At 44.2% G+C, this 26,987-nt stretch overlaps 2 protein-coding genes across 2 annotated transcripts in view; both read left to right on the top strand.

Annotated features, from left to right (window-relative positions):
* The first annotated feature begins 10,975 nt into the window (after window positions 1-10,975).
* ppp1r18 (protein phosphatase 1, regulatory subunit 18) lies at window positions 10,976-18,404 on the top strand. The gene is made up of 3 exons (XM_087786135.1): window positions 10,976-11,099; window positions 12,033-15,645; window positions 17,211-18,404. Exons 2-3 carry the CDS (start codon window positions 12,082-12,084, stop codon window positions 17,430-17,432), a joined length of 3,786 nt encoding a protein of 1,261 aa, XP_087642261.1. The 5' UTR covers window positions 10,976-11,099; window positions 12,033-12,081; the 3' UTR covers window positions 17,433-18,404.
* A 2,643-nt stretch (window positions 18,405-21,047) lies between these two features.
* The window catches only part of cratb (carnitine O-acetyltransferase b), a 32,212-nt gene continuing 26,272 nt past the window's right edge, over window positions 21,048-26,987 (top strand). Inside the window, exon 1 of the mRNA XM_087786139.1 lies at window positions 21,048-21,403. Coding sequence (XP_087642265.1) covers window positions 21,365-21,403 — 39 coding nt within the window. The 5' untranslated portion in view covers window positions 21,048-21,364. The remainder of the gene's footprint in view (window positions 21,404-26,987) is intronic.

The following is a 26,987-nucleotide window of genomic DNA, read 5'->3' on the forward strand; positions in this document are numbered from 1 at the left end:
GTGTGACGTCACCTCTGCAGGATCAGTTTATTAGCATGTGTGACGTCACCTCTGCAGGATCAGTTGATTAGCGTGTGTGACGTCACCTCTGCAGGATCAGTTGATTAGCATGTGTGACGCCACCCCTGCAGGATCAGTTTATTAGCGTGTGTGACGTCACCCCTGCAGGATCAGTTGATTAGCGTGTGTGACGTCACCGCTGCAGGATCAGTTTATTAGCGTGTGTGACGTCACCTCTGCAGGATCAGTTGATTAGCGTGTGTGACGTCACCTCTGCAGGATCAGTTGATTAGCATGTGTGACGTCACCTCTGCAGGATCAGTTGATTAGCATGTGTGACGCCACCCCTGCAGGATCAGTTGATTAGCATGTGTGACGCCACCCCTGCAGGATCAGTTGATTAGCATGTGTGACGTCACCCCTGCAGGATCAGTTGATTAGCATGTGTGACGCCACCCCTGCAGGATCAGTTGATTAGCATGTGTGACGTCACCTCTGCAGGATCAGTTGATTAGCGTGTGTGACGTCACCCCTGCAGGATCAGTTGATTAGCATGTGTGACGCCACCGCTGCAGGATCAGTTGATTAGCATGTGTGACGTCACCGCTGCAGGATCAGTTGATTAGCGTGTGTGACGTCACCGCTGCAGGATCAGTTTATTAGCGTGTGTGACGTCACCTCTGCAGGATCAGTTTATTAGCATGTGTGACGTCACCTCTGCAGGATCAGTTTATTAGCATGTGTGACGTCACCGCTGCAGGATCAGTTTATTAGCGTGTGTGACGTCACCTCTGCAGGATCAGTTTATTAGCATGTGTGACGTCACCTCTGCAGGATCAGTTGATTAGCGTGTGTGACGTCACCTCTGCAGGATCAGTTGATTAGCATGTGTGACGCCACCCCTGCAGGATCAGTTTATTAGCGTGTGTGACGTCACCCCTGCAGGATCAGTTGATTAGCGTGTGTGACGTCACCGCTGCAGGATCAGTTTATTAGCGTGTGTGACGTCACCTCTGCAGGATCAGTTGATTAGCATGTGTGACGTCACCTCTGCAGGATCAGTTGATTAGCATGTGTGACGTCACCTCTGCAGGATCAGTTGATTAGCATGTGTGACGCCACCCCTGCAGGATCAGTTGATTAGCATGTGTGACGCCACCCCTGCAGGATCAGTTGATTAGCATGTGTGACGTCACCCCTGCAGGATCAGTTGATTAGCATGTGTGACGCCACCCCTGCAGGATCAGTTGATTAGCATGTGTGACGTCACCTCTGCAGGATCAGTTGATTAGCGTGTGTGACGTCACCCCTGCAGGATCAGTTGATTAGCATGTGTGACGCCACCGCTGCAGGATCAGTTGATTAGCATGTGTGACGTCACCGCTGCAGGATCAGTTGATTAGCGTGTGTGACGTCACCGCTGCAGGATCAGTTTATTAGCGTGTGTGACGTCACCTCTGCAGGATCAGTTTATTAGCATGTGTGACGTCACCTCTGCAGGATCAGTTGATTAGCGTGTGTGACGTCACCTCTGCAGGATCAGTTGATTAGCATGTGTGACGCCACCCCTGCAGGATCAGTTTATTAGCGTGTGTGACGTCACCCCTGCAGGATCAGTTGATTAGCGTGTGTGACGTCACCGCTGCAGGATCAGTTTATTAGCGTGTGTGACGTCACCTCTGCAGGATCAGTTGATTAGCGTGTGTGACGTCACCTCTGCAGGATCAGTTGATTAGCATGTGTGACGTCACCTCTGCAGGATCAGTTGATTAGCATGTGTGACGCCACCCCTGCAGGATCAGTTGATTAGCATGTGTGACGCCACCCCTGCAGGATCAGTTGATTAGCATGTGTGACGTCACCCCTGCAGGATCAGTTGATTAGCATGTGTGACGCCACCCCTGCAGGATCAGTTGATTAGCATGTGTGACGTCACCTCTGCAGGATCAGTTGATTAGCATGTGTGACGTCACCCCTGCAGGATCAGTTGATTAGCGTGTGTGACGTCACCCCTGCAGGATCAGTTGATTAGCATGTGTGACGCCACCGCTGCAGGATCAGTTGATTAGCATGTGTGACGTCACCTCTGCAGGATCAGTTGATTAGCATGTGTGACGCCACCGCTGCAGGATCAGTTGATTAGCATGTGTGACGTCACCTCTGCAGGATCAGTTGATTAGCATGTGTGACGTCACCTCTGCAGGATCAGTTGATTAGCATGTGTGACGTCACCCCTGCAGGATCAGTTGATTAGCATGTGTGACGTCACCTCTGCAGGATCAGTTGATTAGCATGTGTGACGTCACCGCTGCAGGATTAGTTGATTAGCATGTGTGACGTCATCTCTGCAGGATCAGTTTATTAGTGTGTGTGACGTCACCGCTGCACGATCAGTTTATTAGTGTGTGTGACGTCATCTCTGCAGGATCAGTTGATTAGCGTGTGTGACGTCACCCCTGCAGGATCAGTTTATTAGCGTGTGTGACGTCACCTCTGCAGGATCAGTTTATTAGTGTGTGTGACGTCACCTCTGCAGGATCAGTTTATTAGTGTGTGTGACGTCACCTCTGCAGGATCAGTTGATTAGCATGTGTGACGTCACCCCTGCAGGATCAGTTTATTAGTGTGTGTGACGTCACCTCTGCAGGATCAGTTTATTAGTGTGTGTGACGTCACCTCTGCAGGATCAGTTTATTAGTGTGTGTGACGTCACCCCTGCAGGATCAATTTATTAGTGTGTGTGACGTCACCGCTGCAGGATCAATTTATTAGTGTGTGTGACGTCACCCCTGCAGGATCAATTTATTAGTGTGTGTGACGTCACCGCTGCAGGATCAATTTATTAGTGTGTGTGACGTCACCCCTGCAGGATCAATTTATTAGTGTGTGTGACGTCACCGCTGCAGGATCAATTTATTAGTGTGTGTGACGTCACCCCTGCAGGATCAATTTATTAGTGTGTGTGACGTCACCGCTGCAGGATCAATTTATTAGTGTGTGTGACGTCACCGCTGCAGGATCAGTTGATTAGCATGTGTGACGTCACCTCTGCAGGATCAATTTATTAGCATGTGTGACGTCACCGCTGCAGGATCAGTTGATTAGCATGTGTGACGTCACCTCTGTAGGATCAGTTGATTAGCATGTGTGACGTCACCGCTGCAGGATCAGTTGATTAGCATGTGTGACGTCACCTCTGCAGGATCAGTTGATTAGCATGTGTGACGTCACCTCTGCAGGATCAGTTGATTAGCATGTGTGACGTCACCTCTGCAGGATCAGTTGATTAGCATGTGTGACGTCACCTCTGCAGGATCAGTTGATTAGCATGTGTGACGTCACCTCTGCAGGATCAGTTGATTAGCATGTGTGACGTCACCCCTGCAGGATCAGTTGATTAGCATGTGTGACGTCACCCCTGCAGGATCAGTTGATTAGCATGTGTGACGTCACCCCTGCAGGATCAGTTTATTAGCGTGTGTGACGTCACCTCTGCAGGATCAGTTGATTAGCATGTGTGACGTCACCCCTGCAGGATCAGTTGATTAGCATGTGTGACGTCACCCCTGCAGGATCAGTTGATTAGCATGTGTGACGTCACCCCTGCAGGATCAGTTTATTAGTGTGTGTGACGTCACCTCTGCAGGATCAGTTGATTAGCATGTGTGACGTCACCGCTGCAGGATCAGTTGATTAGCATGTGTGACATCACCCCTGCAGGATCAGTTGATTAGCATGTGTGACGCCACCCCTGCAGGATCAGTTGATTAGCATGTGTGACGTCACCTCTGTAGGATCAGTTGATTAGCGTGTGTGACGTCACCCCTGCAGGATCAGTTGATTAGCATGTGTGACGCCACCCCTGCAGGATCAGTTGATTAGCATGTGTGACGTCACCCCTGCAGGATCAGTTGATTAGCATGTGTGACGTCACCGCTGCAGGATCAGTTGATTAGCATGTGTGACGTCACCCCTGCAGGATCAGTTGATTAGCGTGTGTGACGTCACCGCTGCAGGATCAGTTGATTAGCATGTGTGACGTCACCCCTGCAGGATCAGTTAATTAGCGTGTGTGACGTCACCCCTGCACGATCAGTTGATTAGCATGTGTGACGTCACCTCTGCAGGATCAGTTGATTAGCATGTGTGACGTCACCTCTGCAGGATCAGTTGAATAGCATGTGTGATGTCACCCCTACAGGATCAGTTGATTAGCGTGTGTGACGTCACCTCTGCAGGATCGCGATTACTGTTGAAAAGAAAACATATGTCCATAAACGCAATCTTAATGAAAGGTTCTACTTTCATAGAAAAGCGCACCGGATTATAAAGAGGATCAAGCGAAATAGCACAGACTTTATTTTACTCATTCATAAAACAATGTCAACATTATGGAGTTGAAACACCTAAAAATATACAATATAGTCACTTTTACAGGACCTTTTAAGCATGTATTAATCCGCAAAAGCCTCTTGACTTCGGCGATGCGAGAACAATCCAAGCTTCAAAAAATTAAACTTAAGCATTTTTTACTGATTTATATTCACTCTGTACCTCCTTAAAGTGGTTTGAGGTCGTTAAGCACAATCGGGGTTAGAATCACACTGTTGACATTAATCATTTCAAGTGCGCTACATAGTTCTAGAATTACGGTAGCTAAAGGACAAGAGCGACACGTCACGTCACGTTACCATGGCAACGAAGAGGTGGGCGACGCGTCAAATGTAACCCGGGTCGTTTGAATCCGACGTCGGGGAGTGCTCTGTATATTACTGGGTGACCCGGGTAGGCGAAAACCGACGTTTTTGTCCCCCCTGTAACGTTACCTTAGGGACGCCAGGGGGACATTGCACGGCGTAGGACGGTATGTCGCCTTGGGTGTGAGGACGTGTTGGAGAGACTCTACCAGATCTTGTCACTGTTCCGTTAGAGTCTGTCTGAACCGTTTCACCCTGGATAGGTTCTGGAAGAATAGTCAAGTCCGCTCGATTTCTTCTCAGTGTCCCCAGCTTTGTTTGGACATTATATGACCTTGGTGTGGAAGCTGGTTCGTGGACAGTTCCGGTGGTCTTTGCCATCCTGATCCAAACTCTTTGTCCAGGTTCCAGTGTTGGAAGCTCTTTCACTCTGTGTCTTGCTCCATAAGCTTACTTTTGATCTTCTTTTAGCTTTATGTCTTTCCTTTTGAATTTATTAAGATCAGGCCACTTTGTCTTCAGTGCTTCTAACGGAATTGCCGTTAGATATGCCAAGAGAGCTTTTTGTTGATTTTGATTTTTCTTTAGCATCAGTTTCACCGACTGAGCTCTCCACCTCTCCGTTACTCTTTGGATACCTGGGGCTGCTGGTGACATGTTCAAAGTCATAGTCTTGAGCGAACTCAGCAAACTCTAATGAGGAAAACTGAGGTCCATTGTCTGTCACTAGCATCTCTGGGATTCCAAATCTGGCAAAGATGACTTTCAGTCTCTTCACTGTGGTTGTTGTTGTGAGGGTTGGCAGATTGGCTACTTCAATATACCTTGAAAAGTAGTCAATCACTACCAGGTAGTGATCTTTCCCCCACAAGATGTCTGCTGCTAACCTCTGCCACGGTCTAGCTGGTAAAGGTGTTGTTATCAATGGTTCCGTTGCCATGATGTATCTTTTCAAGCATTTCACTGCGCATCGGTGCTGGTATTATGATTCTTTCTTTCATCAAGAGGAGTCCACCTGCAGCATGTATATCGGTTCTGTAAGGCCAATACTGTTGGAGAGTTTCAGGAGTCAATTTCCTGTGCTCCGGCCATCCTCTGTCTGTGTACATTTTCAGCCGTTTTAGAACATCATCTTTACTTTGCAAGTCTCTGATTTGTCCGTTTGATAGTGTTTCTTTCTTTGAGCTGTATTGTGCTAAGACAGTTGGTGAGCTCAGTTCTTTCTTTACATCTTCAAAAGCTGTCTTTTGTTGACAGTCCCATGTCCATGCGCAGTCATTCCTCAGCAAGTCTCTTAATGGTTTTGTAAGAGTCGGGAGGTTAGGGGAAAACTTGCCAACATAATTCACCATTCCCATGAAGCGCCTCACACCTTCAATGTTTTTTGGCTCAGGCATGTTCATAATTGCTTTGATCTTGTCTTTATCAGCCTCTATTCCATCAGAGCTTATTTTGTGTCCAAGAAATTTCACTTGCTTCACTCCAAACTCACATTTTTCATTTAGAGTGAAACCTGCACGTTCCAACTTCTGGAGGACCTCACGCTGTCATCGTGTTCAGCTGCATCCTTTCCAAACACCAAGATGTCATCAGCGTGGCACAGTGTACCTGGTGTGCCAGAAACTATCTGGGAGATCCTCAGCTGGAAATGCTCTGGTGCTGAGGAAATTCCGAGTCTCCCAAACAGAGTGGTGAAAGTTGTCAGTGGTTCAGAGTCTTCGTGTAAAGGTATTTGGCAAAATCCTGACGTGGCATCCAATTTAGAGAAAACCATGGCTCCATCTAGTTTTGCGTGAGTCTCGTCTACCGCTGGCAGTATATGTCTTTCTCAAGACACACTTTCATTTAGTCTGGTCAGATCCACGCAGATCCTTATGTTTCCATTAGGTTTTGGAACGACCACCATACCTCAGACCACTCGGTTGGCTCTTGGATCTGCCGGACTACGCCCATATTTTCCATTCTCTGGAGCTCTGATTGTACCTTGTCCATAAGAGGAAATGCTACACGTCTCGGAGCTGACAGCGCATATGGTGTTGCTCCATAACAGCTGCCACCTGCTGGAGCAAGGGTAGACACAGAATAGCTGGAAGACCTAGCAATGGCATCACTAGGTTTTTCACAACAAATATTTCTTGTTCAGTTTTCTGTTTACCCTTTTTCAGACACGCCCTGAATGTGCCCAGGACGGTCAATGGTTGATTATTGGGCCACATATAATCCTCTGTGCCTTTTTCAGTTCACCATCTCTGGCTCTGGAATATTCCGATTCTGGGATTGCTGTGACCGCTGCTCCTGTATCCAACTTAAAGTTAACAAGTTCTCCATTCATTTCAATGTTTTGTTTCCATATGTCTTGTTTTTGACTCTGACTTTGTATTGTTCCCATGAATGCACACTCAGATTCTTCTGGTCGTCTTCTATTGACTCAACGCCGTGTCCTGTTCGACACGTTGCAGCAAAATGACCACTTTTCTTGCACCTTCTGCTTCCCTTGCTGGACATTGCTTTCAGGGGTGTTGAGGGCATTTTCCACATCTTGAGCAATCTTTTGTTCTCTGGACTGTTTGTTTATTCTTCTGTTGTGAGAACATCTTAAATTTGCCTTGTTTTCTTGTTGATAAAGCGTCTACATTTGCTTCTTTTATTTCTGACTTTTGTCTTATCAGTGGCTGTTGTTTCTTTACCTCCTCATTTTGTCGGACCTGTGTTATTGTTTTGATCAACGTGAGGTTAGGATCTAGCTGTAATCTTTCTGATCATTTTCCATCTCTTATTCCAACTACGAACCGATCTCTTATCACCTCTTCCTGCACATGACCATTTGGCAGTATTCAGCTTATGAACATCAGTGATGAAGTTTTCCACTGTTTCTCCAGCTGCTTGTATCTGCTGTTAAACTCTTTGATACACGACATTATGTCTGCCAATGAAATGTTCCCCCATAGCTTTGCTTCATATATTTGTCTCTGGTCATCAGCCATTGTGAGAGTGTTCAAGACGTCGTCACTTTTCTCACCCATAACGTCTAGAAGTTGATCTGGTGCCTCTGACTTCTCTGCAGGTCCTGATCAATCCGGAATCGCTCAAAACGCCAATGAGTCCAACTGTTTGGCTCGTCAAAGTTGAAGTGAGGAGGTGTTGAAAAAACGTGCTCCATCCTGACGCAGTCTCTCCTCCTTCCGTTACTCAGAAAAAACCCGACAACCTCACTGGTTTAGCTTAGCATTAGCTTTAGCTTGCGTCCCGGAGAACAACTTCTGACGTCTTCCCGACACGTGTCTTTCGCCAACTTCTGACACAATGTACGATGTTGTAGCTCAACTCGTTAGTTTTTAAGGGAGACACACAACAACGCTAACAGCCATTAGGGATTCCAAAGACTCTTTTTATCCGATCTACCCACACACCTCCAACCCTGTCAACAGTACAGAACACCCAAGTGGTCGTCAGGCTCTACTACACAAACGTCGACTTCTGTCCATCGACTGTGATCATGTGACTCAATGCTTCACATTCGTGGACGTATCATTGTAGAACAAAGTGTTTTCATTGAGATATTGAACCTTTTTTTCAAATAGTTTGTTTTATCAATTCAGTTATCGCTCTTTAGATTTTAAAGATACTTCTGATAGTAAGTATTGAAGCAACGAGATACTGAGACTCAGTGACTCGAGCACAGTTTGATTTATTTAGTGCCAACTAAGAATCAAGGTTTCAAACTGTGTCTCCAGATATTTACTTCAAATGAACGACAGTTGCTAAAGATTTCTTTGAAAATATGTTTTTCAATCAAAAACTGAAGAATACTGAATAGAAAAACTCAGTTGCTGCCAATAAAAATTATATTTTCCATCCTTGAAAAAAAGTTGCTTCAAAATATATATAGGGTCAAAGTTCATGACTGTAGGTGAAGGGTCAATGTTCATGACCATAGGTGAGGGTCAAAGTTCATGACCGTAGGTGAAGGGTCAAAGCTTGTGACTGTAGGTGAGGGTCGAAGTTTGTGACCGTAGGTGAAGGGTCAATGTTCATGACCGTAGGTGAGGGTCAAAGTTCATGACCGTAGGTGAAGGGTCAAATCTCGTGACTGTAGCTGAAGGGTCAATGTTCATGACCGTAGGTGAGGGTCAAAGCTCATGACCGTAGGTGAGGGTCAAAGCTCATGACGTAGGTGAGGGTCAAAGTTCATGAACGTAGGTGATGGTCAAAGTTCATGACCCTAGGTGAGGGTCAAAGCTCATGACGTAGGTGAGGGGTCAATGTTCATGACCGTAGGTGAGGGTCAAAGTTCATGACCGTAGGTGAAGGGTCAAAGCTTGTGACTGTAGGTGAGGGTCGAAGTTCATGACCGTAGGTGAAGGGTCAAAGTTTGTGACCGTAGGTGAAGGGTCAATGTTCATGACCGTAGGTGAGGGTCAAAGTTCATGACCGTAGGTGAAGGGTCAAATCTCGTGACTGTAGGTGAAGGGTCAATGTTCATGACCGTAGGTGAGGGTCAAAGCTCATGACCGTAGGTGAGGGTCAAAGTTCATGACGTAGGTGAGGGTCAAAGCTCATGACGTAGGTGAGGGTCAAAGCTCATGACCGTAGGTGATGGTCAAAGTTCATGACCCTAGGTGATGGTCAAAGTTCATGACCCTAGGTGAGGGTCAATGTTCATGACCGTAGGCGAGGGTCAAAGTTCATGACCGTAGGTGAAGGGTCAAAGCTTGTGACTGTAGGTGAGGGTCGAAGTTCATGACCGTAGGTGAAGGGTCAAAGTTCGTGACCGTAGGTGAAGGGTCAATGTTCATGACCGTAGGTGAGGGTCAAAGTTCATGACCGTAGGTGAAGGGTCAAATCTCATGACTGTAGGTGAAGGGTCAATGTTCATGACCGTAGGTGAGGGTCAAAGCTCATGACCGTAGGTGAGGGTCAAAGTTCATGACGTAGGTGAGGGTCAAAGCTCATGACGTAGGTGAGGGTCAAAGCTCATGACCGTAGGTGAAGGGTCAATGTTCATGAACGTAGGTGATGGTCAAAGTTCATGACTGTAGGTGAAGGGTCAATGTTCATGACCGTAGGTGAGGGTCAAAGCTCATGACCGTAGGTGAAGGGTCAATGTTCATGACCGTAGGTGAAGGGTCAAAGTTCATGACCCTAGGTGAGGGTCAAATCTCGTGACTGTAGGTGAGGGTCGAAGTTCATGACTGTAGGTGAAGGGTCAATGTTCATGACCGTAGGTGAGGGTCAAAGTTCATGACCGTAGGTGAAGGGTCAAAGCTCGTGACTGTAGGTGAGGGTCGAAGTTCATGACCGTAGGTGAAGGGTCAAAGTTCATGACCATAGGTGAAGGGTCAAAGTTCATGACCGTAGGTGAGGGTCAAAGTTCATGACCATAGGTGAAGGGTCAAAGTTCATGACTGTAGGTGAGGGTCAAAGTTCATGACCATAGGTGAAGGGTCAAAGTTCATGACTGTAGGTGAAGGGTCAAAGTTCACTGGAAGGTCATACTCCCAGGCACCCTCGAGAACCGTCGAGAGAGTGAAGAGTTGGTTCCGTTGTTCAGAACGTCTGGAGTTAGTTTTGTGTTTTTATTATTCAGTCCAACGTTTGCTTCAATCAAAAGAAACGTATTTTCAGTAAAAATGGCTTCAATTAAACAAAAAGGACGTAAATACACTTTAGAGGAAGACTTGCTTCATTTTTATTCAATTAAAATGTGCTTTATTTTAAAAACAAAATGAAATCAAAATGAAAGTTGCCTCAATAAAAAAATAATAATATCTTCAATAAAACAAAAAGGCGCTAAGAAATCAATTAATACAGAAAAACTACCAAAGTTAACAGTTAAAAAATGTCATTATTATTAATAATAATAATAAGGTGGAGGAGGAGGAAGAGGGTGAGGAGGAGGAGGAGGGTGAAGAGGAGGGTGAGGAGGAGGAGGAGGAGGAGGGTGAGGTGGAGGAGGAGGAGGAGGAGGAGGAGGGTGAGGTGGAGGAGGAGGAGGTGGGTGAGGTGGAGGAGGAGGAAGAGGGTGAGGAGGAGGAGGAGGGTGAAGAGGAGGTGGAGGAGGGTGAAGAGGAGGGTGAGGTGGAGGAGGAGGAGGGTGAGGTGGCGGAGGAGGAGGAGGAGGAGGGAGTGGAAGAGAGGGAGGAGGGAGGGCAGACGGTGATGGTCTTTAAACGCCTCTCTTAGGTCAATATGGAGCCTGTAACTCGCCCGACTCTAATGGCATTATGGGATTATGTGCTGCTCCTGCAGCCGAAAATATTTACTACTGCAACTGTGATGCGTTCACGGTCCAGACTCCACTCCTTCAACGCCTGAAACGAGGATCTATTTGTCCAGATTTACCTGAGGAGGTGATGAAGACATGTGACCTTCAGCTCAAGGGGACGATTGAGTAAAACTCTGGTGAGTAAACACGAGACGTTTGTTGTCATTCCAAGAAAGAAATTCACACCAAGAAGTTATTTAAGCCTGAACATAATTATATTCGCTCGTATATCACCTTCTTGCTCTTGAATGAACTTAATAAACGTTACAGCAACAGTTTATAAACAACTTTTTATTGACGTGTACGTGATTTAAAGAAGATTATAAAGACAAGGTTAAGACAAGATTGAATTAGAAGAAGAAGAAACAAAGCTTCTCACTCTTCTGTTTTTTAAATATCTGTTGAAATCAAACTCAACTGGAATACGTTCAGAAAGTCATAAACATTTACCGTGTGTTACTAAATATGTCAAGTTTACCTGAAACACCAACGTTTATTTTATTATTATATGTGTATATCTATTTAATTATGTATATTTTCTCAGATCATTTGTAATTTTTGGTTTGAGTTTTGAATTACAAGTATTTAAAAACAAACACAATTTTTTTTTTACTGTTTGTTCAGCTAATGGCTACATCTAAAACAGTTTTATTAATTCAAATATTTGTTTGTATTTTTTACAACTTTTCTTAGCACAAATAGCAACAAAATAAAAACATATACATTCTATTTGGTTACAACTAGTTTATTACTTTTAAACATCATATGATACCCGAGAGTATCGAGACGTTTCTTCTTCATCCTCCATTTTGTTCTGTGTATTTCTTGAACATCAGAGCGAATTCTCAATTTTTTGGACTATTTTCTGGGTTAATAAGTATCGTCATATAAACTGGTGTATTTTTATCATAAACCTGATACGGAATATAGGTTTTCAACCATTTTTACTTCAAGAATAAAACTTTATTCAGAGGTTTCCTCATTAAGTGAGCAGTAAATCTAAAGATGTTGTCAGATAAACGCCTGGACTAACTGAAGATTGTTGCTAAGATTGTCTTGTTCACCTGCAGAAGCTCTGAAGCATCAACAGATCGTCGTTGGAACTGTACCTCCTCTGTGATGTCTGTCACTTCTCTACCGGAATGGAAACAACTCCTTCTGGAAAAAAAGAGGAGAGATGAAGAGGAGCGAGGGAGAAGAGAGAAGGAGGAGGAAGAAAAGTTGGCCAACATGCCAGCTTGGAAGCGTGGAATTATCCAGAGGAGGAAGGCGAAGCAAGAGAACGTAGGCGAGAGGGACAAGGAGAGGGATCAAGCTCTTGGACAGGCCGATGTCAGGTCCGACGGTCTGAGTGACACGGACAGCTGGGGGACCGTCACTCCAGGGATGGACTCTTCGTTCGGCGCAGACCCGGGGCCGTGGCTGGATGAAGACCTCAAGTCTTTGAGTCAAGTGTCGACGGAAACGATCGTTCCCGTTCACGAGAATCTGTTCATCCGCACCCAGAGTGTTGTGAGGAAGGGCAGGGAGGCCGAGGCGCCCCAGCAGGAGCGAGCCCACGACGGCGAGCACAAAGAGAAGGATAGAGGGGTCGACGCCGGGCGAGACGTGGAGCTGAGGATAGAACGGCTCAGAGATTTGAGCGAAGGAAGAGAAAAAGAGAGAAGCCGGGACAGAAGTCAAGGACGAGACAGAGAGAAAAATAAGGAATCGTACGAGAAAGAAAAGAATCCGTGGAAAGAGACGGCCAAAGATTCCGTGAGGGAGAAGGAATGTCCAAAATCCAAAAGAGAAGAAGATGAGAAGGAAACGGATTCGTCGTCCTCGATCCCGAGTCTGCGAACCATCCGAGCGGAAAACATCATCATCATTGAGCAAGACAGGAAATTCAGCGAGGAGAAAGTGAGGCGATGGGTGGAGGTGGAAAGAGACCGACCTGAGGACGACCACCAGGGAAAGAGAGGGATGAAAATGGATCTGAGAGAGATTCTAGCGGGAGGAGGGAGTGTGACAGAGATCCGAGCCTCTGAAGTCCTGATCATAAAGCCTTTGCCAGGAAGTGAAGACAGAACCGGAGGAAAAGACGGGAGAGACCACGGAGAAATGAAAGGCCCTGCCGAGGCAAAGAGGGATCTGAGGAATCAAATGGTCTGGCTGAGAGAGAAGGAGCTGACAAAGGAAGAAGAGAGACTATGTGGTCAGACAACTGTCATCAAGGAAGACAGGAAAGACAGTTGGGATGACAGTGTGTTTGTGGAGAGAGGAGGGCGAGTGAGTCAGCTACTCAGTAAATTCGGAGAGCATCCCAAACCTCCCTCGCGATCGAAGAGCTCAGACAACTTTCTCAAGACTCTGAGAAGAATAACCTGTGATGACCAGGACGAGCAGGAGTATGAGCAGCGGCAGGACAGGAAAAACGCCGTCCTGAAAGGAGTGCCTAAGAGGTCCTTCAGCTTCTCAGACCGGGTCGTCTCCTCCAAAGAGAACGGATTAGACGAAGGAGTGCGTTACTATCGGAACATCCGGGACAGGATACATTCTGAAAGAACGGCGGCTCAGTGGGCGGACGTCACTGGTTTGGGAGCCAGGATCAAACTTGGCTCAACCCGACTCAACAAGCTTGTAAAAAACGAATCAGAGCCAAAGTTGACGAACCCGATTCACAAAAGGATGGACAGTTTTCGATCCAACTTCGACAGACGAGCGGCGGAGAAGGCGAGCGACACCGAGGGAGACGAAGGGTTTACGGTGGCGTGTGTCAAGAACATCGAAGGCATCTCATTCGCCAGGCGACTGCCCATAAGGCAGGACGCGAAAGCGAAACCAGCAGATGTCAAACGACAGACCAGTCACAGAGGGAATCAAAAAAGTGCAGAGAGAGAGCAGCAGACCGAGGAGAGACTCTGGGACAAGAAGGTGTTGGATGTTCCTAAAGAGGAAGTTTGCTCAAGAGCAAAGGGAAGCGTTCAGAGTTACGCTGCAGGTGATGTTTATCACTCGACTGAACCAACAAGGAAAGTTCTAGACTCCTCTGATTCTTCCACTCAAACCCACTCGACGCCAGATAGAGAACTAACAGAACTGTGTCAGAGTCACTCGGCTCTATCCCAGCAGACTGAGGACCTGATTCACAAAATAGAAAAGGTCGGCGAGGCGTTTATGTGTAGCGAGATAGGTGAGAGGGCACATTGGAGCGCTTTCGAGAAAACCAAAACCAACGAAGGCCTTCATGAAAACGAGAGCCAGGTTCAAGACGTTGCACCAAAATCCCCCAAAATCAACGAACCAAAGGAATCTCAGGACATTCAAATTCCCAGAACTGTGTTTTACGTCGCCGATGAGTTGATGGACGGTAAAATAGATTGTGGTCAAAACAACATTCAAGAAACAGGAGCGGATAAAGGGAGGGATGGCCGTAAAACAGGAATGTCTTTGAGTAGCATTGAGTGTCTGCGAGAAAAGATTAGGCAAAGAAAACTGAGACAGAAGGAAAATGAGGACGGGAATACCAGTGAAAGTGAGGAGTTAACAGATGGTGAGGCGGCAGACGAGGGGAGGCACGTGTTGACAACACAAATTGAAACTTCTGCACATCTACAGCAAACAGAGAAGCTCCCGGCTCTATCGACGTCTACGTCGGCACCAGACGTCACAGCGGAAGTTTGCGGGTTCATAACGTGCCCCGAACTTCCTGTTTCCGTCCCTCACTCAGTCGTCAGAGGAGAGGAAGTAACAAACAACAAAGCTGCAGACTCTGAAGGGATCTCTGAAAACTTCCAGTCGTCAGAAGATGAAGTAGATCCTCCTCAACACATAGAAGGAAAACAACAGGAGGAAGAAAGAGATGAAGAAGAAAGACAAGAGGAAGTAGAAAAGGAATACAATCCCGTCCAGTCAGCAGAATCTCTCTCCCCTTCGCCTCCTCATCCCAACTCCCTGGCAGCGATGAGTCGGATCTACAACCTGGAGACGGTCGGCTCAAGGTCAGGCTTGTGTCTCAGAGACAGGAGTGTCGAGAGTTCCTCTGTGCACCTGGTTCAAGTGAGGCCTCTTGCGGCGGACGCGCCAAGGAAAGAATGTCTGACGCTGTCGCCTGAGGAAGCTGGATGCGTTCAGGCGATTCAACGACACATAGAACGGCTTCATCTGAGCGATCAGGAAGTGACGCCATCTCATGAGGGTGAGGAAATGGTTTCGGAGGATTTCCACCACAAGAGTCAAGAAACGGTCAGAGACCTTTATCGGAGTTTGTGTTCGCCAACATCTTCTCAACAAACCATGACGATCAATTCTGCTCTCATCCGAAGCCAATCGCCAGAATCACCTGTGAAACCCCTCGATCTCGCCCCGACACCCGCTTCTTCCCCATGTTCTCCGTCGCCCTCCCAGTCTCCCTCCCAGTCTCCATCGCCCTCACCGTCCCCCACCCTCTTCTCCATCAGGAGTGCTGCTGGTGGGTGCCTGAAGAGGGGGGCCACCATCACCATCACTCCTAAAAAACCTGCTGGAACCAGGAAAGCTTCCTCACCAGTAGACACCAATATGGCACCGCAGCAAGGCCAGGTACCTGCTGCCAAAGGTGAGCCCGTCAAGAGGTACCTGGCTGTCGAGGAGATCCAGGTCATCGGAGGATATCTGGTGGATAAATCCTGTCTGGCCAAGAGCAAAGGAATTCCAAAAAAGGTGAGAAAATCCACTTTGCAGACACTTTCATTCATCAATTAAGAACATTATTGAGAAATACTTTCAACTCTTTGTTTGTCTTTTGATTGACGCGTACAATCACTGTGACAGACTTAAGCTCGGTAAAGCTTGTTAGGAAAGACATCCTGACTCGGAGTGATCTACTGATCTCGCCAATACTGCTGCGGCAGAACCTGAAATGTGTCTGCATCGTCTTCTATCATCATGTGGGATACGACGATGAGTGAGAACTTTATACTGTAGATCGTGTCACAATCTAATAGGACGGGAACTCCGGCTTCCTCCCACAGTGAAAAAACATACAGAGGTTGATTGAGAACTTGTCTGTAGGTATGAGTGTGTGCTTTTGTGTGTCCTGAGACGGACTGGCTTCCTGTCCAGGGTGTCCCCCGCCTCTCACACAATGAAACTGGGATAGACTCTGGTTCTGTAATGTGTGTCGGCTCAGGGTACAGACTTCAAAAACATCAATTGAGCCTGAGATAAAAAGTTGACGTGAGCGTTTTGACTTTAGTTTACAGATAGTTTTGATCCCTCTATCGATTCCGTGATTGACGTGCTGACGGTGAGAAGACAAAACAATTCAAAACTCTCTGCCTCACACTGTGTTTTTGATTAACTTTTCCCAGGAAAACAAACTAAGAGTCAGTTTCCGCAACAATGTTGTGGATGACAATGAACAAACATGGTTTTACTTTTATATCATTTTAACTTGTTTGCTCAAACAAACACTTGTCATGCCGACTTTTCATAGCCACTTCCTCTTCAGCACTTCTTCATTTTTATTTACACAAAACACAGAAGTTGACACAATTTGTCCAATTTTACATTTCAGCTCCAAGAAAAGTCGACACAAAAGTGAACTTTGTTTTAAAACAAAAGAATGCAGGCTTTTTACTGCAAACACATCGCATGAAGCTTGTTTTTTGACGCCGGCGCCTCTTGCTGTGCCTGTCTCAGGGCCTGCTGTGTTAGCCACAGTTAATCAGGTTCAATGAGGGCAGATTAGCCTCCTGCGCCTCCACCTGATTGGTCGAGCCGCTCTAATGCACTTCCTCCACGAACACAGGAGCGAAGGGTTAACTTTTCTTCTCCATGGTGTGTTTCTTGTCTTAGTGAGATTTCCGAGGTCATGTTGTTCACGACATCTTGGTTGAGTTTTGGATGCAGCAATGAGTAATAGTTTATCGGGGGTGCTTTGCCGCCCAGCCAACCAATCACTTTTGACAAGGTTACATGGGCGAAGAATTAGATGATTCTATCTTAACGACCAGTCACTCAATAGAGCAGTGTGTAAAAAGGCATCATGGGAGAGTTTACTGCCTTACTTCTGTGGTCGTGTTAAAGTTTAAAGTTAAGCTTAAATGACCTTCTCACGCTGGTCACGGCCTATTTACACCTCTTACCTTTGTAACATTTTATTCATGCTTATTATTTAACTTTTCATGTTGCACAAGTGTAGCAAAGCACACTTAAAACACGTCAAACGTCATCCTCGCTGGTTCTTCACTGGCACTAACACGCGTTCCCTCCTGCGTCCACAGGGCAAAGTGTGTTTCGACGAGGGGCGACTGGAGCAGGTGTGCGAGTACCCTTCAGAGACCTCCATGTCGGGGTCCAACCCTCCGCAGGAAGAAGAGGCTCAAAAGGAGGGAGTCAAAGCCCCTGCAGCTGTGCCCAAGACCCAGAAGAGTGTAGCCCTGCCCACCGGACTGGGCCTGAGAGTGGGTCAGTTTCACCCTTTCCTGAAGAAACATAACGTGTGACAAAGTGTATTTTGTTTGAAGTTCATGGTGACCAGAGCTGGCTCTTCCATTGCACGAACTAAGGTCTACGCTGAGTACCAGGGGTTACTTTTTGAAAAAAAAAAAATCACAGATGAAACGAAATCTGAAAACCTTATTAAGCAACGTTTATTTGAGCAGACGGACGTACGAGGCGTCATCTCCTCTCAGTAACCCTCTCAGTGACGGCGAACAGCTCGTCTGATGCTTTGCCGCCCAGACAACCGATGACTTTTGTCACATGTCAACATGAACTGAGGCAGTGAAATAAAGTAGATAAGTCGAGAGTCACTGATGACCTGAACACGATGACGGCAGCTGCTGAAAGAGAAAAAAAAGTGGAATCCTGGTCGTGACTCAATCCCTTCTCCGTCTCTCTTCCAGATGAATGTTGCCCTCGAAGCTAGAAGCCGATCACCTCGTCCTCGTGACGCCGGCTCGCTCATAAACAATGCCATCTGGGCTCTGTTGTTTATTTCTCTGTACGAAGTGCTTGAATGTGTGTTTGTGCTCCTGGTGTTTGGTTTGTTAGATTAACAGAGAGACATGTGTTTATACTAGTCAGTGAATGTTTTATTTAAGAAGCGGAGACATTTGAATGTACAACTTTAAATGATCACGTCTCTACGGAACATAGTGACTTCGTCGTGATGGATCTGACACACCGTCATGATGCCCACGAGGTCCAGTGTCTGCTGGGACACTGAAGGTGACATGAACTCAGAGTTTTAATGATTATTTCAGGGAAAATGTGTTGAAACTGAGCCTTATTGTTTGGAAATGATATATAAAGAAGGAGTAGATTCATTGAAAGTATAAATTAATCCAGAGATAAAATGTTATTTGTCGTTAATTTTTGTCATGAAGTCATAAAAATACAACGTTTTATTTTTGTGTTGCTTAAGAAGCTGGCTTCAAGAGAAAAAAATAAATGAATACATTTTTTGGGAAAAATGATTTTTGTCTTCTTGTAGTTGCTAGAGTTTGACTTTTGTCCACATTTAGCTTCAAAGTGTTTTCACTCATTGTTTGATTTCTAGCAACAATTGACTAAGTTCAGCCTCTGATCAGTTGATCCACAGTAGAGCTGGATGTCATCAGCAAACAGGAGGAAGAGAGTCTGGCCAACAACAACACCATCGTCGGCCTCATTAGGGACGGGGATGACGGGTCGTAACGGGGACTTGTCCAGGACTTTGTTGGCTGGTGCCTGGAAAACCACCTTCAGATCAACTCCAGCAAAACTAAGGAGTTGATTGTGGATTTCCGGCGGTGTCCCTCCATCTCCCCCTCACCACTGAACATCCAGGGACAGGACATTGAGATTGTCACGACTTACAAGTTCCTGGGTGTTCACCTCAACAACCGCCTGGACTGGGTGGATAACACTGCTGCTCTTTATAAAAAAGGGCGGAGTAGAATCTACCTGCTCCGGAGGTTGAGGTCGTTTGGTGTCCGGGGGTCACTCCTGAAGTCATTCTATGACTCAGTAGTGGCCTCTGCCATCTTCAACGGTGTGGTCTGCTGGGGGAGCAGCATGACAGCAAAGGATAGGGCTAAACTGGACAGCCTTATTAAGAAGGCCGGTTACGTCCTAGGGCGCCCCCTGGATCCTGTGGAGGAAGTGACTGGAGGGAGGATGCGGAGCAAGCTGGGCTCCATGAGGAGGAACTTGTCTCACCCTCTCCAGCACACACTGAGGGCATTGAGGAGCTCCATCAGTGATAGGATGCTCCATCCCAGGTGTGTGAGGGAGAGGTACCTCCTTCCTCCTGCTGCCATCAGACTCCACAACAAGAACACACCAAGATAAATATTTAACTGCACCTCTTGTTATTTATGTAAATATGATTGTGTATATATTATATAGCGCAGATTTATATTTTATTCCATTTAGATTTTCTTTCTCGTTTTTATTTCTGGGTGTTTTTATTTCTCTTGCTGTTGTTAAACCGAATTTCCCCTCGCGGGACTAATAAAGGTTTTCTGATTCTGATTCTGATTCTGATTTGGAACATCAGGATTTGACCAGAGGAATCAAGTACAAACAATAAAGGACCCAGAACAGAACCTCGAGGGACTCCACACAAAAGGTCAGGAATATCATAAACAGTTCATGATCATCCTGACGTTTACATTAAAGTAAATATTATAGAAAAATGAAACACATTTAAGGGGAAAAAAAATATTTACAAGAAAAAACAAGTCGTTTCCTTCGTTTCTTCGACCACGTTGTCGTCAATTGTTTGATGTTAACTCGGGTAAATAATAACCTTTAATGTGGTGAAGTTAAGAAATGCTGCTCAAAGGCCAATCAATCTTCATCAGAACTGACACTTTATTCTCTTCCTGTTCGTCCTCAGACCAGCAACAATGGTTCGTTAAAACAGGTTCACGTCAGAGTCCACAGAACATCCGTCGTTAAATACATTATACGTGACTTTCAACAGGATTTAATCCTAATAAAATATTCATATTCTTATAGAAGATAAGGTCAATTTAGCTTATTTTTTTTTTACCAAAGATGCCTTACACTTGTGTTATTTCTGGGTTAAGGTCTTTTCAGGCCTTCGGGTCACCTTGACCCGGAGATAACACAAGGGTTAATTATCTCTGTGTTTTTACTTCTTCACCTTTGAAACACGTTTTATTTTCACAGGAAGTCTCAGTATAATGGTTGACATCCATCATCTCAGTGCCTTATCTTATCTTAAACCCTGACATCCCGATCGTCACAATACCACACGCGTGACTTAAATCATGATTACAGTTGTCACGGTTCCCGAGTCTTTTATTTTGGTGAGATCACTTCCTGTTTTCCTGGGTGACTGGGATCGAGGGTCTCTTCCCTCTTCGATGGCCAGTTGATCGCATCTGACGACAAGTTTGGCTCGACTCCGATCTCCACCTGAACTTCCAGAAACTGTTCCTGACATTGTCAGCATTTTTTTTGTTATCGTATTGTATCGGTTTTTTTCCCAGTTTCGTTCCAGTCCTTGTAGCTCCTGTTGGATTTTATTTACTAAAGACTTTTGAATACACTTTAGTTTGTTTGATTCTGGAGCCTCCGACAAGAACGCTTCCTCGTCAACGCTGAGACCTTTAGCTCAGAGTTGTTTTTCTCTGTGTGTGAACAATATAATGCTTCAAAAATAAAGCTCTTATCTTAACAACACAATTTAAAGCATGTAAAGTTATTTTTAAATCATATGCTTAAATGGAACTAATTTAAATTAACTTATTTTCGCATTTGATATATTTGACTTTCAATTTTTTAAATGAATGCAATAGGGTTTTTCTTTTTTTCTTAAGGGTCTTGAACTCTTGTTTTGTGAAAATGCTACATATTCGAGCTAAGCTAATGTTAGAGAGTGAAATGTTATGCTCTGAGGTATATTTTAAACGATGTAATGTTTCATCAACGCTGTTTAAATATGTCAGTTAATCTTTTCAGTGTTAAACGATAATATTCACTAATAATATGAACGTTTAAAGATTGTTCTTGTCGCCACTAAAGGCGGGAAACAGCGACACTGTGAGGACAGATGTGGTACCACATGACGCCGTTGACGTCACACGTGTTCGGACTTGTTGCTGTGCGTTCGCGTGCACGTTGTTCGTGTAACACACTCCAAAGACACACCTGTGTCTCCACCTGTGTCTCCACCTGTGACTCCAGCGACGACAACAAGCGCCTCAAACTTCCTTCTGCACCTTTTCTCCTCCGCGTTCCTTTGTCCGCCATGACAGCTCTCAGCCACGAAGAAGAAGAAGAAGAAGAAGTGGGAGGTCTGAGCGTCATGTTGTGACGAGAGAAGAAGAAGAAGAAGAAGAAGAAGAAGTGTCGAGAGTTGTGTTGTTGTTCGTGTACTTGCTACACACGACCGAGGGACTGAGTTTGTGAGTCGAGAAAGATGATCGTGAGGAACGTGCGCAGGAGTTTGTTCTTACGAGTGAGTCAACAAACACACACACACACGCGCAGACACACACACACACACACAGGGGACAACACAGAGACTCACAAATATAGACTTTATTATAAATACATGCTAATAAATATATACATAGAGACACACACATACATAGATATACACACACACACAAACTTACACAAACATAGACGCATGCACACAAACACACACTGATACACTCACAGACATACACAAACACACAAAAATACACAAACACAAACGGGGGAAAACACAGAGACACACAGACACAAATAGAGACGAATTATAAATATATATAGGCATTTAAATAAATAGACACACAAACACACTGATACACTCACTGACATGCACAGACACACACACACACATACAGACTAACACCAACAGACAGACACACCTACATACACACACGTACACACACAGACATACACAAACACACATGCATACACACAAACACAGGGACACACACACACATACATACACACACAGAGACAAACACACACATACATACACACACAAACACACAGACACTCGTACATACACAAAAACACACATACAGAAACACACAGACACGCACATACACAAACACACAGACACACAAACATACAAAGACACTCGTACATACACACACATACACAAACAAGCAGACACACGCACATACACAAACACACAGACACACAAACATACAAAGACACTCGTACATACACACACATACACAAACAAGCAGACACACGTACATACAAAGACACACACATACACAAACAAGCAGACACACGTACATACACAGACACACACATACACAAACAAGCAGACACACAGACGTACACAAACACACGGCCACACAGACACACACAAGTATGAGATCCTCTTGTGTTTGCTGCAGCTAGTCGAGTCTACACAAACTCATTTTGAAACACACACATGTGACGTCAGGCTGAGTGTGTGTGTTGTGCAGACTTGACTCACAAAAAAGACTCACAATGGAACACAACGTGGAGCTGATCATGTGAATCAAAGTGTAAAGTGCGTTTGAATAAAGTGGCAACAAGTGTGACCGAGTTACACGTCCATGGCTCAGAGGGCGGGAATCGAACCAGCGACTCTGTCATCTTATCTGTCAGCAAATATTGATTCACACTGAGTAGATTAACATGTATTTCATTCAAATGTATGCTTTATGTTTTAATTCGATTTTATTTTTTAAACTATTAAAATAATATATTCACAACATGTTCATTTTTGCGTTGCAATTAAACTTCCGGCCTTTAGGTGGCAGCAGTCGTTACAGCTAAAGTAAGAATGATGACTGAGAGGATACAGTGAGTCCAGCAGCTTTTAAGGCTGATGTTTGGACATATTTTGGTTTGAAGTAGTAGTAGTTACGACTTCAAGAGTCATGTGGTCTGTAAATACTACAACACCAGAGTCAAGTACTGGACAATACTACACATATATACTTGTTACTACACTATCACAACACCAGAGTCAAGTACTGGACAATACTACATATATATACTTGTTACAACACTATCACAACACCAGAGTCAAGTACTGGACAATACTACACATACAGTGCCTTGCGAAAGTATTCGGCCCCTTGAACCTTTCAACATTTCGCCACATTTCAGGCTTCAAACATAAAGATATAAAATTTTAATTTTTTGTCAAGAATCAACAACAAGTGGGACACAATCGTGAAGTGGAACGAAATTTATTGGATAATTTAAACTTATTTAACAAATAAAAAACTGAAAAGTGGGGCGTGTAATATTATTCGGCCCCCTTGCGCTAATACTTTGTAGCGCCACCTTTTGCTGCAATTCCAGCTGCAAGTCTCTTGAGGTATGTCTCTATCAGTTTTGCACATCGAGAGACTGGAATTCTTGCCCATTCTTCCTTGCAAAACAGCTGGAGCTCAGTGAGGTTGGATGGAGAGCGTTTGTGAACAGCAGTCTTCAGCTCTTTCCACAGATTCTCCATTGGATTCAGGTCTGGACTTTGACTTGGCCATTCTAACACCTGGATACGTCTATTTGTGAACCATTCCATTGTAGATTTGGCTTTATGTTTTGGATCATTGTCCTGTTGGAAGATAAATCTCCGTCCCAGTCTCAGGTCTTTTGCAGACTCCAACAGGTTTTCTTCCAGAATGGTCCTGTATTTGGCTCCATCCATCTTCCCATCAATTGTAGCCATCTTCCCTGTCCCTGCTGAAGAAAAGCAGGCCCAAACCATGATGCTGCCACCACCATGTTTGACAGTGTTGATGGTGTGTTCAGGGTGATGAGCTGTGTTGCTTTTACGCCAAACATATAGTTTTGCATTGTGGCCAAAAAGTTTGATTTTGGTTTCATCTGACCAGAGCACCTTCTTCCACATGTGTGGTGTGTCTCCCAGGTGGCTTGTGGCAAACTTTAAACGAGACTTTTTATGGATATCTTTGAGAAATGGCTTTCTTCTTGCCACTCTTCCATAAAGGCCAGATGTGTGCAGTGCACGACTGATTGTTGTCCTCTGGACAGACTCTCCCACCTCAGCTGTAGTTATCTGCAGTTCATCCAGAGTGATCATGGACCTCTTGGCTGCATCTCTGATCAGTCTTCTCCTTGTTTGAGATGAAAGTTTGGAGGGACGGCCGGGTCTTGGTAGATTTGCAGTGGTCTGATACTCCTTCCATTTCAATAGAATTGCTTGCACAGTGCTCCTTGAGATGTTTAAAGCTTGGGAAATCTTTTTGTATCCAAATCCGTCTTTAAACTTCTCCACAACAGTATCTCGGACCTGCCTGGTGTGTTCCTTTGTCTTCATGGTTCTCTCTTTAAACAGAACCCTGAGACTATCAAAGAGCAGGTGCATTTATACGGAGACTTGATGACACACAGGTGCCTTCTATTGATCATCATCAGTCATTTAGGACAACATTGGATCATTCAAAGATCCTCACTGAACTTCTGGAGTGAGTTTGCTGCACTGAAAGTAAAGGAGCGAATAATATTGCACGCCCCACTTTTCAGTTTTTTATTTGTTAAAAAAGTTTAAATTATCCAATAAATTTCGTTCCACTTCACGATTGTGTCACTTGTTGTTGATTCATGACAAAAAATTAAAATTGTATATCTTTATGTTTGAAGCCTGAAATGTGGCGAAATGTTGAAAGGTTCAAGGGGCCGAATACTTTCGCAAGGCACTGTATATACTTGTTACTACACTATCACAACACAAGAGTCAAGTACTGGACAATACTACACATATATACTTGTTACTACACTATCACAACACCAGAGTCAAGTACTGGACAATACTACACATATATACTTGTTACTACACTATCACAACACCAGAGTCAAGTATACTGGACAATTCTACACATATATACTTGTTACTACACTATCACAACACCAGAGTCAAGTACTGGACAATACTACACATAAATCCCTGTTACTACACTATCACAACACCAGAGTCAAGTATACTGGACAATACTACACATATATACTTGTTACTACACTATCACAACACCAGAGTCAAGTACTGGACAATACTACACATATATACTTGTTACTACACTATCACAACACCAGAGTCAAGTTCTGGACAATACTACACATATATACTTGTTACTACACTATCACAACACCAGAGTCAAGTACTGGACAATACTACACATATATACTTGTTACTACACTATCACAACACCAGAGTCAAGTATACTGGACAATACTACACATATATACTTGTTACTACACTATCACAACACCAGAGTCAAGTACTGGACAATACTACACATAAATCCCTGTTACTACACTATCACAACACCAGAGTCAAGTATACTGGACAATACTACACATATATACTTGTTACTACACTATCACAACACCAGAGTCAAGTACTGGACAATATTACACATATATACTTGTTACTACACTATCACAACACCAGAGTCAAGTTCTGGACAATACTACACATATATACTTGTTACTACACTATCACAACACCAGAGTCAAGTACTGGACAATACTACACATATATACTTGTTACTACACTATCACAACACCAGAGTCAAGTATACTGGACAATACTACACATATATACTTGTTACTACACTATCACAACACCAGAGTCAAGTACTGGACAATACTACACATAAATCCCTGTTACTACACTATCACAACACCAGAGTCAAGTATACTGGACAATACTACACATATATACTTGTTACTACACTATCACAACACCAGAGTCAAGTACTGGACAATACTACACATATATACTTGTTACTACACTATCACAACACCAGAGTCAAGTTCTGGACAATACTACACATATATACTTGTTACTACACTATCACAACACCAGAGTCAAGTACTGGACAATACTACACATATATACTTGTTACTACACTATCACAACACCAGAGTCAAGTTCTGGACAATACTACACATATATACTTGTTACTACACTATCACAACACCAGAGTCAAGTACTGGACAATACTACACATATATACTTGTTACTACACTATCACAACACAAGAGTCAAGAACTGGACAATACTACACATATATACTTGTTACTACACTGTCACAACACAAGAGTCAAGTACTGGACAATACTACACATATATACTTGTTACTACACTATCACAACACCAGAGTCAAGTACTGGACAATACTACACATATATACTTGTTACTACACTATCACAAAACCAGAGTCAAGTACTGGACAATACTACACATATATACTTGTTACTACACTATCACAACACCAGAGTCAAGTACTGGACAATACTACACATATATACTTGTTACTACACTATCACAACACCAGAGTCAAGTATACTGGACAATACTACACATATATACTTGTTACTACACTATCACAACACCAGAGTCAAGTTCTGGACAATACTACACATATATACTTGTTACTACACTATCACAACACCAGAGTCAAGTACTGGACAATACTACACATATATACTTGTTACTACACTATCACAACACAAGAGTCAAGTACTGGACAATACTACACATATATACTTGTTACTACACTGTCACAACACAAGAGTCAAGTACTGGACAATACTACACATATATACTTGTTACTACACTATCACAACACCAGAGTCAAGTACTGGACAATACTACACATATATACTTGTTACTACACTATCCCAACACAAGAGTCAAGTACTGGACAATACTACACATATATACTTGTTACTACACTGTCACAACACAAGAGTCAAGTACTGGACAATACTACACATATATACTTGTTACTACACTATCACAACACCAGAGTCAAGTGCTGGACAATACTACACATATATACTTGTTACTACACGATCACAACAACAGAGTCAAGTACTGGACAATACTACACATATATACTTGTTACTACACTATCACAACACCAGAGTCAAGTACTGGACAATACTACACATATATACTTGTTACTACACTATCACAACACCAAAGTCAAGTACTGACAATACTACACATATATACTTGTTACTACACTATCACAACACCAGAGTCAAGTACTGGACAATACTACACATATATACTTGTATACTACACT

Source organism: Callionymus lyra, chromosome 3 (assembly GCF_982586985.1).
Source record: "Callionymus lyra chromosome 3, fCalLyr1.hap1.1, whole genome shotgun sequence".
NCBI classification, from domain to species: domain Eukaryota; kingdom Metazoa; phylum Chordata; class Actinopteri; order Syngnathiformes; family Callionymidae; genus Callionymus; species Callionymus lyra.

What these genes read in the sequence shown, in the direction of transcription:
- ppp1r18 (XM_087786135.1), top strand. Translation starts at nt 12,082, where the DNA reads ATGTCTGTCACTTCTCTACCGGAATGGAAACAACTCCTTCTGGAAAAA. An exon ending in GCAAAGGAATTCCAAAAAAG is followed by an intron (nt 15,646 to 17,210) that starts GTGAGAAAATCC and finishes CTGCGTCCACAG; the next exon opens with GGCAAAGTGTGTTTCGACGA.